At 41.2% G+C, this 14921-nt stretch overlaps 1 protein-coding gene across 1 annotated transcript in view; it reads right to left on the minus strand.

Annotated features, from left to right (window-relative positions):
• The window catches only part of SIPA1L2 (signal induced proliferation associated 1 like 2), a 235720-nt gene that overhangs the window by 44231 nt on the left and 176568 nt on the right, over window positions 1-14921 (minus strand). Inside the window, exons 10-12 of the mRNA XM_025358354.1 lie at window positions 4197-4454; window positions 2282-2365; window positions 140-240 (exon numbers count right to left, since the gene is read on the minus strand). Of these exons, the coding sequence (XP_025214139.1) occupies window positions 140-240; window positions 2282-2365; window positions 4197-4454 (443 nt within the window). The remainder of the gene's footprint in view (window positions 1-139; window positions 241-2281; window positions 2366-4196; window positions 4455-14921) is intronic.

The following is a 14921-nucleotide window of genomic DNA, read 5'->3' on the forward strand; positions in this document are numbered from 1 at the left end:
CACCTGGAGACCCAGCTGATCACCTCAGCACATAGGCTGAATGAATGAATGAATCGAATGAACAAGTGATGGGAGAGGAGGAGGCAGGGAGGGGGCAACGGGGAGCAAGGGAGGTCAATTTCCAGGAGTTCCTTATTACCCGGGTGCCTGCTTGTTTCCATGGTGTCTTCCCTCTCCCTGGCTCCGTCACATTCCAAAGGGCCTGAGCCCTGGTGTTCGAGCAGTAGAGGGGACTGGCACCTGAAAAGAACACAGAGCTGAGCCTGTCGTTTCTCACCGTGCCACCTGCCAGCATGCACACGGGAGTGCTGGCTTCCAAGTGGGCTATGTGAGGGAAAGCCCTATCCAGGAGCTGGTTTTTTGGCAAATGAAAATGCAAATTTTCAGCTTAGCCCTGCCAGAGAAGCTAAAAGCATCTGAAATTGTGGGATCTGGTTTAACCAGAGGGTCAGAAAAAGCAGCTAGATGATAGCCATTTACAGATAAAGAAGGGGTGCTGAAACCAGGAGGTTGAAGGACTGTCCAGGATCAGACAATGTACCTGCAAGCTAAAGAAGAGGTTGCATTTTTACATTATGCTTAGAATACATGGCACTGACATATCTTTATATTAAATTTTTCTTAAGAAAAAGAAAGGGCCGGGCACGGTGGCTCCTGCCTGTAATCCCCGCACTTTGGGAGGCCAAGGTGGGCAGATCGCTAGGTCAGGAGTTGGAGACCAGCCTGGCTAACATGGTGAAACCTTGTGTCTACTAAAAATACAAAAATTAGCCAGGCATGGTGGTGTGCGCCTGTTAATCCCAGCTACTCAGGAGGCTGAGGAAGGAGAATTCCTTGAACCCCAGAGGCGGAGGTTGCAGTAAGCTGAGATCATGCCATCGCACTCCAGCCTGGGCGACGGACTGAGATTCCATCTCAAAAGAAAAAAAAAAAAAAAGGAAAAAGATTAACTCTAGACTACATCCAAATAGACTTTGTTTTATGAAAACCCCAAATATGAAAGAAATAAGTAGAAGAAAACTTATTCACATTACAAAGTGATCCTTATTTACAGAATTCTAGTTAAGGACCTTGATTTACAGAAACAGTCAGAAAAGGTTTTATTGTTTATACAAAAAAGAAAACCAAACAAGCCAACATCAAAACCTCTCTTCTCTTAAAATGCAATGTAATTTAGGAAGTTGCTTGATATACAACTTTTTTTTTTTTTTTTTTTTTTTTTTGAGACGGAGTCTCGCTCTGTCGCCCAGGCTGGAGTGCAGTGGCGCGATCTCGGCTCACTGCAAGCTCCGCCCCCCCGGGTTCACGCCATTCTCCTGCCTCAGCCTCCTGAGTAGCTGGGACTACAGGCGCCCGCCACCTCGCCCGGCTAATTTTCTTGTGTTTTTAGTAGAGACGGGGTTTCACCGTGTTAGCCAGGATGGTCTCGATCTCCTGACCTCGTGATCCGCCCGTCTCGGCCTCCCAAAGTGCTGGGATTACAGGCTTGAGCCACCGCGCCCGGCCGATATACAACTTTTAAGAACTCCATCTATCATCTAAGGGAAGGAACATACATAACTCAGACTACAAATGGAGAGAGATTTCCCCGTGCACCTGCAGGAGCAGTGATGTAAGCTGCTCCTCAGAGCGGAGTCCTTCCCACTGACCAGCCATTGTCTCCTCTCAATCAGTGTGACCAGCTCCTAACTCCAACCCAAAGCAGCACCAAGTCACAGTGGCCCCGGCAGACCTGGCGCTCCTCAGGGGTGCACCCTGGCGCCACGCTCTCTCTTCTCTTCCCAGAGGTGGTGGGATTGTCCATTCGGTGTCTTTGTTCACGGAAGTCCTCAGGCTTTGCCTGAGCTGCTGGCTCCTGGGGACTGCATGGATACTACAAAGGGCAGCTCTCAGCTAGGTGTGCTGGGGCAGCCTCCCAGTGCTTCTCAGACAGGAAGCAAAAAAACCAAATGCTAAACCCACTTCTCTGATTTTGAGCGGCATTGCCTCATCAGCAATTTAAGTCAGGGGGCAATTAAGCCCTCACATCCTTAATTTTCATGTTCTGAAAACCTTTCCTCATCAAAAAGGAAAAAAGCAGGCTGAGAACTAGACAAGTGAGCACTACCTATATAGAAACAATGAGCTTTCCAACCTGGACAAGTCGCTTATTAAAAGCATGTCTGGCATTATTATATTCCCCAAATGGCGCCAGGTACAGCAGGCACACAGTAAACGCTTTTGAATGAGTCACGGAAACAGGTTCTTCCCAGTGGATAACTAAGGTAAAAATGAGTGGTACCCGTCGTAGCCCACGTGTGGTCTCCAGGGTCCGCTCCCGCCGGGTCCAGGGTCGCTGGAGGATGACTGGTTGCTGGGCGAGCTTCTGAAAGGTTGAGCACAGTCATTAACACGGCACTGAACTATCTGCCAAGCCCCTTGACCTGGCCTGTTTTGTTTCACAAATAAATTTACTTTGGGAATGACAAGGAAAAGGAAGAAAAACATATTGCCATGTGAAACAGAATAAATCATGGAAAAATAAACTAAGAATCGGTGATGCCAGGGGATATCAGGTGGTTTATGATTGGCAATTTGTCCTAGGAAAGAGGTATGACAGGACAAGCCTTCACTGTTTAAAGATTTAAAGCACAGATAATGATTCCGTCCCAGAGAAATACAGAAGAACAGCAATACAATTCCTGAGAATACAGAATTATGAAAACATTACTAATTCTTATTATGTGAAATTTAAAACAAGTCACGTTTTAGTTCTATACTTAAAACTTATGCAAAAAGAAAAACCTAAATTTGGCAAAACCATTTATTTTCACACATCTCTTGAATGTAATCCTATTTATCTTTTTTTCAGACATGCAAAAATGAAAAATACTCATGAAAACTCACTTGATGAAACGTGCTTGCCAAGTTTCCCTTTTGCTACTAGAATACTTCTGGTTTTTTCCTATAATTTACTTAAATTAGAATTATTTAATTTTACTTAAATTTTAATATAATTTAAACTATGATTATTTAAATTTACTTAAATAAGGGAGGTTCTGCAGACCCCCTTCCTTCTACATGTTGCCCCTTTTACCAGCGCTATCTATGTATATTTCTTTGAATATGGGAAAGTTATAAACTCAGCAGACTTTTGAGTTAGGAGACACAGAGCCAAGATGATTGAATGCTAAATTAAATTAACACCTCCCCTGCATTCACTCTGGAAAGAATAAAAATTGGAGAAGGGAGAGGATGACCACAAGTTTTATCAATTAATTCTGGTTAATATTTATATAAGCTTATCAATTAATTCTGGTTAATAGTTATGTAAACTTACTAAGTGCAAGCCCCAGTTCTAAGCATTTTACATACATTGACCCACTCAGTCCTCCAAACTTCCTCATGTGGTTCATCAGATGAAGAAACTGAAGGTTCAGAGAGGATGAGCACCAGGCCCATGGTTACAGTACATCAAGTAAGTTAGAGCTGTGATTCCAGCCTGGCTCCCAGGCCATGGTCTATCAGACCAGAGCCTGACATGTCATAATTGAGAAAACTCATGGCATTACTGTGGCCTATATGTTACATAAAAGTTAGAATAAAAGGAGTAGGAATTAACAACAATAAGAAATTTATTATTTTGCTTTGTTAAAATGATCTATGCAAATTCGGCATCGGAAAACCCTCACCAGCTTCTAATGGTATTGGATTTAACTTTTAAACAAGTGTATGCATTCTTTCTTTGAAAAAATAATTTTAAACTCAACTCACTTTGCTTAAAAGGAGAAGAGCAAAGAGGAAGTCCTAATGAGCTTGGAACCTCTTAAAGTATTACTCACATTATGATGATATTTAAGCACTGATTGTTCAGTTTTGTTTTATTTATGCTCAAACCTGTTCACACTTTTCTAGAGGCTCCAGCAGAATAGTTTCTGGGGAAGAGAGCCAGTGGACATGGAGGAAGGCTACCAGATGAAGAGGAAAAGCTGTGGCCCTGGTGGACAGAACCTGCATTTTACTAGCACCATCTCGGGGCCAGGAGAGTGCCTGACCCCAGGCGCCACTGTGTCTGGGGCCTGCCCTGCTACCTTGCTTGCCAACTTGTTGTGAACAAGCTAACTCAGAAGTGATTACGAAAAACCCTCCCTACAATGTCAAGTTCTCACCCCAGTGATTTACAAGCGCCGCCCTTGAGGAAACGGAACCAGCATTACCTCGTGCCATCGGGCAGCTTCCGGTCGAAGGAGGTGCTTCGAGGAATGGCGGCCTGGGCCTGCTGGAGCAGCTGTTGGCATGGCAGCCGGTCGGGCGTGCCGGGGATGGGGGAAGCTCTAGAGAGGGGCTGCAGGGCAGGAGTGGGCACCCGGTGCCACGTGGTGTTCCTCCTGAAGGGGGTTTTATACTCGCAGGGGGTGCCCTCGCTGTCGAGTTTATATTCCACCATGGGGATCCGGCAGAGCTCTGAACACCCTCTGTTGGGCCAAGAAGAGATGGTGAGAAGGGAAGCTCGCAGCTGAGCCGTCAGCATGGCTTACTCACAGCTGGGCCCATCAACACACATCACGCGGTGTGTGCCTCTCCCAGCTCCAAGTCAATGATGCAGAGCGATCCACCCTTAGGAGCATCTCACCTATAATAAAACCACATTCCCACACTATTCAATTCCTCTTCTGCCAGCAATGACTGCGTCTAGAAATTAGAAAGGCTGTTTGTGGCTTTTTTCCTGGCTGCTGTGCAGCCACACACATCATCTATGCTGGTAACCTGCTAATACAGCTGTATGGTTACTAAAATGTTCAACTACCAGAGCGTAAGGAGCTGCTGTCCCAAGACCCCCAATACACAACCAAAAAAAATTAACACCTGGCACAGCAGAGGCCTCCAAGACTTGTAGGTTAAATATTTTAAATATATTTCTGGAGATAGCAAGTACTATCTCTGATAATTAGAAATCGAAAGTCCAGAGACATTAAACACCTTGTTCACAGTTACTCAGCAGGACCAAGACTGGGCCTCTGGTCCTCACATTCACTCCCAGGGACCGTAAAAATAAGACCCTCTAAGCAAATGTTCGTCACTTTTAGGGATGATGGAAATATCCATTATCTTGCTTGTGGTGACTATTTCACGCATGGGCCCAAACTCATCAAAATGTATGCTTTGTATACATGCAGTTCATTATGCATCAACCACACCTCAATAAAGTTGTAGAAAAAATCTTATTAAATAGAAAGAGCAAAGCTTCCTTTTGTCTGATGCTTTATTCTTCAAGAAAGTCTTTGGTTAAATGCAGCATAACCAGTCTTAGTGACCAAAAGAACTAGGCCATGTCTGTGTTCAACATATGGGAGTTGGTGGATTCTAAGGTTTCTCTATCTTTCTCTGGCTGTAGTTCCTCCTTATTACAAACTTTGTATGAGATTTATCTTCCTGAAAACTTCAATGTCTCCTTAATGTCTTTCAGGCACACTATGTACCTAGCACTGTCTTGCCCCCAGTCCCTCCACAGTCACATTGCCCACACAGCAGACGCCAGAGGTGGCTCAGAGAGCCACTCAGAGTCCTCTGAGCACCGGAAATGGGCTTGTGTTTGGAGGAACACAGTGATTTCATTTTCATTCATTTAACTTTAAAAACTGATACTCTGATTCATTTTTTAAGTGTTTAGAATAACTTGGGTATGTGAATCTATGTTTTCAACTTTAAATTTTATGAAATATAAACAACAAGTACTCAGGATAAAATTTAGCATCTGATTTGAGATATGCTGTAAGTATGAAATGTACTCCAAATTTCAAAGACATAATACATAAAATAATGTAAACTAATAATCGTTTAATTTTTTTGGATGTTGAGATGATAGTATTTTGAAGATACAAGGTTAAAATATATTACTAAAAATAATTTCACCTGTTTCTTTTTACTTAATATGGCTACTGGAAAATCCAGATAAAATCTTTCTATTTGACAGCCCCCTGTAGAGGAACCTGGCCTGCCACAGCTCTCTGCATGTTGTCTATCTACCCCCAGCTGGCTGATCTGTTCCAGCCATGCCTCCTGGCAATCATATCTCCCAGTTTGACCCAAATCTCAACTCAGATCTTGCCTTCTCCATAAGATTTGCTGATTGTGCTGCAGAGTGCAAAGGATGGTAAGCCATGGTACAATTTGAAAAAGGTGTGTGCTCTGCACAGATGCCCCGAGAGATACAGGCCCCTGTGCAGAGAATGGCTGAACTTCGGCGGTCCCTCACCACTGCAGGAAGGAACCTTTCTGACACAAGCCATGCAAGTGCGTGCAATAACCCCGTTCTTGGCTATGGGGGCCTTGTCTATTTTTAACCAGGATGGATCAGTATGATCCAATATCATGGTTTTGGCTCTGGCTAGTAGATGGATATTGCTGTCAGGCATTTCATACATAAATTCTGTCTTTCCAGGTAATTAGCAAACTTCTAGGACAGAACTGATCATATCTTTAACTAATATGCATGTGTGGAATCAAGAACATTGAACATGGGTGATAAATAAGCTTTAACAGATTAAAAATACTTCATTTATATAACCTGAGCAGATATTTTAAATTATAGTTATATTAACATAATCAGGAATCAGAGTTACAAATCACTTTCTAATTGAGTCTGAGAGAAGTGAAAAGCACATTTAGTAAAAGCTATCACAACTCAGGGAAAACCTGAGTGTCCACTATGTGAAAGTCAGGTGTGGCTTTGAGTTACCATGGTTACTCTCTTAAACAGGCATCACAGCTTCCTAAAAGGTCACCTGCTAGACAGCTTTCCCATATGCTCAGTAATTAGTCAGGTACTTAAGACTCTTTAGCCTAAAATATATGATTTAAGTCAGCTATCCCTAAGGTTCCTACCAACTGCACAGTACAAGGCGTACTGTTAACTTGACCAAAGTCAGCCCGCAAAGCTAATTGGTGCAGTTGGGCAAGGACACGGGAAGACTAGGTTAAGGCTCAACTTTGAGTGCCGAGCAAATCATTCCAATTTACCCTGTTGGCAAAGCAGTCAGCATCCCAAGCCAGTGCCTCTCCCTAGACATTCCAGAGTCGTCAACAACAACACCACTTCCTAATATTTGCCCTTTGAGAAATCTACTAGAACAAGGGATCACTCTGTTAAAAAGCAGAATTCCACTGTCACCATGGTATAGTAAAAATTTCAGCCTTTTCTGAAAATCATCACAACAGAACAAGGAGGACAGGGAGAACGCGAAACAGAAACAACCTCAACTGCCAGCTGAATTTGAGATCCCTGAGACTCTAATACACAGGATGTAAAGTTGGAGGTGAACGAAGAAAGGTTATGGTTTAGCAGAGCAGAGGAAGGTGTGCAGAGGAAATATCAGTAGGAAGGAAGATCACTCACCGTCCTTGAGAACCCTAAAATGGTGCAGGGATGGGAAGCACCAAGCACTGCAGAAGGCCAAGTGAAAAGGGAGATTTAGGCCTAAAAGTTACTTAGAAAGAAGGAACGGGAGTTCGGCCCTAGGCCCTGAGGTCCACAAAGTGCCCGGCCTCGTCAGGCAGTAACCAATCCTCTACCACGGTGGGCAAGAGCAGTGGTTTTTAGAGAACAGAAAAGATGCAGAGTCAAGGGCGTGAGGTGCAGAGAACAGGGATGAAAACCACAAGCCTAAGGCAGAGATGAGACCCAGGGTCACTTCTCCTTCCCCGAAACTCGGCCTCAGAATGCTCACCACCCCACAGAGATCAAAGAAGACGGTTCGGTTCTCTAGAGAAAAGACAAGCAGATGTAAACCATCCAATCACGCTGCAGTGAAGCTCATGGAGCAACTAGATTGCTGAAGAAGAGGAGGAACTTATGAGAGTTAAAATTAAACATTAAAAAATCCAATAAGACAGTTGGAAGGGAAATCGAGAAATTCTCTCAAGCAGTTAGGAGAGAGAAAAACTTAAGAAAACTGAAGTTCAATTCAAAAAGTCCAACAGCTACCAGACAGAGCTATCACAAAAGAGGAGAAAAAAAAGGGGGAGAAATTATTAAGAAATAGTATATGAACATTTCTAGAACTAAAAGATATGTAAAACTGGATTAAAAGGTCCAGAGAGTACCCAGCTCAATGAATAAAAAATGGTCCACATGAAAACACATCATTTGGAATTCAGACTCCTGGGTTAAGGAAATAAGCCTATGGTTCTGGGGACGGGGTGGGTGGGAGCCTAAGTGTCTAAGGACCTGGGCGTGGAATAGTTCCATTCTTCTCAAGAACAATACCAGAAGGTACAAAATATAACAAAGGAAATGCTTGTAAAATTCTGGGTGAAAGTGATTTCTAACTTGTCAAATCCATAATGCTTGGAGCTTGGGACAGAGAAAGAGAAAAAAATAAAAAACAACATCCTAATTTTTGACTTGGGAAACCAAATTGATGGTAGCGCCTATCCTTTGATGGTAGCGTTAATAGAGAAGAGTGGACTGAATACGCCCTCCTAAAGAAATCTTACACCTGTTTATAGAACATGAGATAGTGATTTCTCTGTGCATCAGTAAACGTTAGTTCTTATCCTTTATTTTAACTCTGTTTCCCTTCCCGAAAGTAAAATTCTCCTCTCTTACTTAGTTTAAGTTACTCTGGATTTACTGAGTTTAATAGTTACATTATTGGTCAAACTGAGTAAATGCAAATTACATTGGGTTGCATTATTTTCTTATAAAATGCCAAGGCTCTACAAGTTTTGTTCATGGATGTACATGGTTTCCAAGCATTTTCTGTTTATTCAGATACCACATCCCTAGGGCTACTGATTCATCCCCATAGCCAAAGACCTAATCAGAAATCAAAGGTAAGATATGACAGTAGATAATAAAACATCAAGAAAACCTACTCTCGTCTTCCACTCAAACCGATGCTCTAAGGATCACTGGATGTTCAGGTGAACACCAGGCTTTGGTGTCTCACAGGTTCCAGCTACCTGAGTAGTGCGCATCAGGAACTGTAACTGACTACCATCGAAGTTAAAGATCCTGGAGTTATGTGTTGAGTGAAAGGAATGTGAACCTTGAATCTTGTGAACCAAAAGGCAACTTTGCATTTCCAGTGCTTGTTTGGCCTTCAAGTTTGTTTGGTATGGGTTTTTAAGAAGAAAAAAGAAAGAGAAGACAGATGGCTGAGTAGTGTGGCCTACTTAATTCATGCCCATAGACTGTAGTCTTTATAAGACACTATAATTTAGCTTGAGGCTTGGAAGGAAACATGTAATATAAATGCATAATCATGACTCATATTTTGAGAGAGTGCTGGCAAAAATCTGTGCAATCCATTAAGTTGAAGAGAGAATCTGGGTGGAATGATTTTATCTCCAACCTTGTGCAGAAAGTCATATAGGAAAGGTCTTTTAAAATAATAAGAACTGGCATCCTTTTGCCCTAATAAAATTTAGCTATTCTCAAAAGAATGGTTTTATTTTAAAATCAAAACTAATTTTGTTATTATGTGACACTTTTACAGCAACTACTCTTGTGAACTAGCTTTTGCTTTGTTTACTTCTATGACTAAGATGCCAAATTAGTACCACTGATATAAGTGATCATCAAACCTAGTCAAACTCAGTTCTGTTCCATATGTATGAGAAATTCCTTAAAGGATGCATACGGAAAATTCAACCAATGTTTAGGGAAATGGGAAAAGGCATAAAAGAAGAATGACAAATGAGCCTGGAGAGGTCCTCATGCTGCAGAGCCCATCAGAAATGGATCTGCATCCCCCTTGGCACGCATCCTCTCTCCCTCTTCAGGGGTTTTAGCACAGGACACCAGGCACGACACCCCGGCTCATCTGGAGTGTCAAACTCGGGGGTGTTATGGATGGGGCACATGGCAAATATTTCCATGAGTTAAATAAAGGCTAACTGAAACCCCAACAGACCAAATGCCCAAAGACCTAGCACAAAAAGACATTTCTTAAAAAAGCAAGCTGCTCAACCTGTGTGTAACTGCAACATTCTTAAAGAAAAGACTTTGCTTTCCTGCTACAGTAGAAAAATTCAGACCTCATTGATATACACGCTTGGCTTCCTCTCGACATACCAAATCAAGTCAAAGGATGGAAATTGCATTTCTAGCTTCTGGCACATGCCTTACAGTTTGCTTGCCAATAGGAGATACTAAAAAACCTCAAGATAAGGCTGTGGGATCACTTTTATGTATGCATATTGATTTCCTCTTTGCTTCATAACAAATGTACACATCATCGACTTATGCTCCTAATTACCACGCTACGTAGGGATCAATACAAACTCAGCTTCAGGGTTAAAAATAAGTGCAATTTCTCACATTTCTTCTCTAGCCAATAACTTTTCTGAGTCTATTCTCTCTTCTCACTCAAAAACATATGCTGGAAGGCAAAACATTCTGTAGACCAAGAAGGTCATTGAAAATGTGCTAGTTAGTCAAAAATGTGGCATTCTCAAACTGTAAGAATAACAGGTAATTCCATTAGATGGCATCCTCAGAGGATCTTACATTTTACTCGTCTATTCCAAAAACAGTACTACTTGTCCTTCTGAACTCACGATCATGGACTTCCTGGAATGGCTTAATCCTGTAAAAGGGACACTCATTAACTTATTCATATTCATACTCAGGGGCTTTCTCTCCTGCTTCCTGACGCCTAAAGCTAAACTTTCCACCAGAAGACTTCTTGGTTACAGCTGCCACCACTTCCTGGCTTCCTGAACATGATCAGCAAAGAGGGGGTGTCCAATCTTGCTCACAGTTAACAGATACCACAGTCACTGCCAAGTACTGTAGTGTATGGACCCCACAACTTCAGAGGCACTCAGGAAGGCCCCCAAGATGGCATCCACCCACCCAGGCTCATTCCTTTCCAATGACACTTTGAGTTTCTCGGAAGAACCTTCCATTTACCATCAATAATTTGGAGACGGGAAGGTAGAATCCCTGCTGGCCAGGGTATGGACTTGGTTCTAAATCAAGGCTTCAAACTCTGCAGGCTGACCGTCAAGACCACCACTGTTTGAGTCCAGTCAAGCCATACAGTTTTTTCCATTTGTTCCCAACAGGAACCCTAGACACCAAACTGTCTCCATTAAAGACAGAGTTTGAGCTCTAGGCTCAAAACCCAGACATGACTATGTGTAGCTTAGAAATGTGATAACCTCTTAGACTCTCCTCTTGAAAATAGAATAGTAACAGCAGAGGGTGCAACAAGATTAAATTACACAAAATATGTAAACTTCCTCAAGTGACAGCTTCAAAAGAAATAAGTCCATTACAAATAGACATTATTACTTTCTGTTTCTCCAAAAAGGGGGAAACCAACGTTAAACTGCAAAAGGCACATACAATTTTATGAAAGTTCTAGATAACAGATGTTTATAGAGTTCTGGAATTTTAAAGTTTAACTTTCAAATTGAAAAAATCTTTAGAGCTGTAAAATTCCCTTCATCTACATTCATCTGTAGAACAACATACCATTATCCTATTACTTTATTCTTTTCATCTTACATAAAAGTAGGACACATGACTTTGTATTACGCTACTTCGAAACTAAGAAAGGGGAAGAGTCCTAAGGGAATGATGAGTAGCAAAACAAAACCAAAAAACCTAGAGAACCGAGAAAGTTCAAAGGGAAGAATGTATATTCTTATCAAAAAAAGAGAGGGCAGTTGAACAGTACCAGGTACCATAGACTGTGCAGCCACAGCTTCATCTAATCTCATGACTGGAACTTGCATTTACCGGACTCTGAAATTCCCTATTGCTTTTACTTTACTTGGCTGCATCACAGAGAACCTTTAAGTGAATCCAGTGATCTAAGGAAAAGCCTTACAAAGTACTGCAATGCTATCCTTTAATTCCAGTCCACCACCTTAGCATGTGTAGCACTTTATAGTATTCCACATACATCATTTGACTTTCACAAAAATTTGTGAGGTACAAAGAAAATCTACGTTTTTCAGAAGAAGGGCTACAGAGGTTGGAAAGATGATACAGTTAATCAGAGATAGGGTTCACAAAGGAACTCAGGTCCTCTGACTCTTAAGTTCAGGACTCTTCCTAAAACACATGGCTATTTTTTTTTTTTTTTTAAAGAAAACCATCAGGAACAGTTAATGCAGCCTACACTATGTCATATTTTTCAGTAGGTGCTAAAAGAATCTTTGGAAACAAAAGCCGATCCTCTAAAACAAATTAAATGTTTTTTAAATATTATGCATTTTGTAAAAGAATTCTTTTATAGCCCTAGGGATTAAAGTAATCACTGATATTTTAATCATTTTAATGTCTGTTTGCTAATAGCCTGCTAATAGCTAAAAGACTCCAAATTATCCAACCAGGTGATAGGGGTAATTGATGCTCATTCACTTGAATCACAAACTCTTTCTGGTACATAAAAAATCAAAGGCTTCCAACAGGGAGATAACCACACAGTATAACTAACTGACACTGTTAGGGCAGTGTCATCCATGAAATAGGCACTAAATGAAATAGCAATTTGCTTTTCAACAAATTCCTTAATTTACAGATAGAAATAGAGAGATACCCAGAATAGGTAGAAAGAGAGACATCTGGACCATAATCACACGTGACCAAGCCCTCTTATAAAGGTCAGGAATCGAAAAGGTGTCATATGAAATAGGAAGTGAGGCTATCTGGCACTGACTAATTCATCAGCTTCCTTCCATCCTTTTCCTCCCTCACGAGAAGCAGACACAGGGGCAGATGGTATCTTTGTATCTCCAGTACCTGTCAGAGCACTGGACAGAAGCTCAGCACGTTCTTATCAAAATCAACTGCTTTGTTTCTTAGAAAGCTTAAGAGCAGGAACAACACTGCACTGTAATACTTCAAAATTATACAGAGAAGATTCTCAATAGCTAGCTACCTGATGCCTGATTTCTGAAGAATGTATTTCTATGGGGGAGAACATCCAATGGCTGTCTACTATGGTAGCCACGGTGTAACCTGTCAAGCATGAGATGGTTACTGGTCTAACACAATGCTCATGCTTTACCGCCACTCTATGCATTCCTCTTACTGTGATGGTAATATCCCAGCATTCAAAATGAAAAAACACGGGGGCACTAAAGTGTAGATTATTAATTGGAGAGGGTGACAGCGTTTTCTACACTACTTTGAGACATTCATTATTAAGTAGTAAGTTGTTGCTATAGTTTGAGAAAAATCACTTTTAAATAGCTAAAATATGAATAAGTCTTACGGCATTTTAGAAAGCCAGAAAGACAAAAAGGAGTCCTTGGAAGTCAGATTACATCTGTCCTATCGTTTTAAAAGCCCTAGTGCTCAGCACAGTTCCTGGCACAAGCTAGTTAAGAGTGAGTGAGTGAATGAGTGAATAAATGAATGAATGAGTGAATGAGTGAATGCAAGGCAATCGACCTTCAATTCTATAATCCTGTGTTCTTACTTTAGGGAGTGAGAGAACAATCTGAACGTTATATTGGAGGAACTGGCCAGAGGACTCAGAATAGGGATTGTACTTTAGGTTACCTTTGTTCTGTATTGTTTTCACATTTCACATCAAAATTCATTCCTGGAGGGTCCATAAGACAATACCAGACATAACTAATTTTTATTACCCATACAAATAAGTTGGAACTCTAATACAAAAGCTCACGTGAGACACATGCACGCACATGTTCTCTGCAGCACTGTAACAACAAAGACATGGAATCCACCTAGATGTTCAACAGTGGTCTGGATAAAGAAAATGTGGTGCATATACACCATGGAATACTACACAGCCACAAAAAAGAATTGAAACCATGTCTTTTGCTGCAACACGGGTGGAGCTGGAGGCCATTATCCTAAGCAAATTAGCATGGGAACAGAAAACCAAATGCTGCCATGTTCTTGCTTACAAGTGGGAGTTAAACATTGAGTACACATGGACACAAAGAAAGGAACAATAGACACCGGGGCCTACTTGAGGGTGAAGGGTGAGAGAAGGGTGGGGATAGAAAAATTACCTGCTGGGAACTTTGCTGATTACCCGGGTGACAAAATTATCTGTACACCCAACCCCCACGACACGTAATTTACCCACGTAACACACCTGCACATGTACCCCTTGAACCTAAAAGCTGGAAAGAAAAAAAGTCTGCTTTGTAATGAATAATAAATGGAATAAAGCATGGAAACATTTTTTTTTTTTTAAAAGCAAGCTCACTTGAGTCCAGATTTCAGCCCACCATTTATTTTATATATGTATGTGTGTAGATATACATACAAAAATAAAAACTGTTAAACTGACAAAATTGAGTTTTCCTTCTATTTCCATATTCTCCTCTCTGCATACTTCAGGGGGTTGAATGATCAGGCAACAGACAGCAAAACAGGAGATGAGAAAATAAAGTTTTAATTTTATAGAATGATGAGAGAATAATAATTTAGACTCATGATAACATGAGAAAATTTCCACTGTTTTGCATTATATAGAAAAATGCCTTGGATAGTATATCAACAAAGTATGAAAAAATTCACACAAAACAGATGCACTGTAGCAAGGAATTTCATTTCCATATTTATTGGACATATTTACTAAATTCACTCACATTATATAACAACTCATGCATAATTCTGATGAGTTGTTACTTCCTTTATATCCGCCTTTTAGGCTGATATGCTTTCCTTCAAATGACACTGATAGAATGTCAGTCACCTTTGAAGGCCAGAGGCTGGGCCACACCAGTGGCTGTAAATTATCCGTTGCAAAAACAAGAAAGATCTTAATTAAGCATTTCTGGCCTGAGCAACTCTTCATCTTTGCCACAGAGACTGTCTGCTTGAGAAACACCATGGTTCCCCTTTCAAACCTCATTTCCATTTGAAGAGTGCTATTCCCAAACTGCTTCTTGCCACTCATTCCCACTGTATATGAATTCACTCCAGGATCCAATCCCAGCAC

Source organism: Theropithecus gelada, chromosome 1 (genome assembly GCF_003255815.1).
Source record: "Theropithecus gelada isolate Dixy chromosome 1, Tgel_1.0, whole genome shotgun sequence".
In the NCBI taxonomy this organism is placed as follows: Eukaryota; Metazoa; Chordata; class Mammalia; order Primates; family Cercopithecidae; genus Theropithecus; species Theropithecus gelada.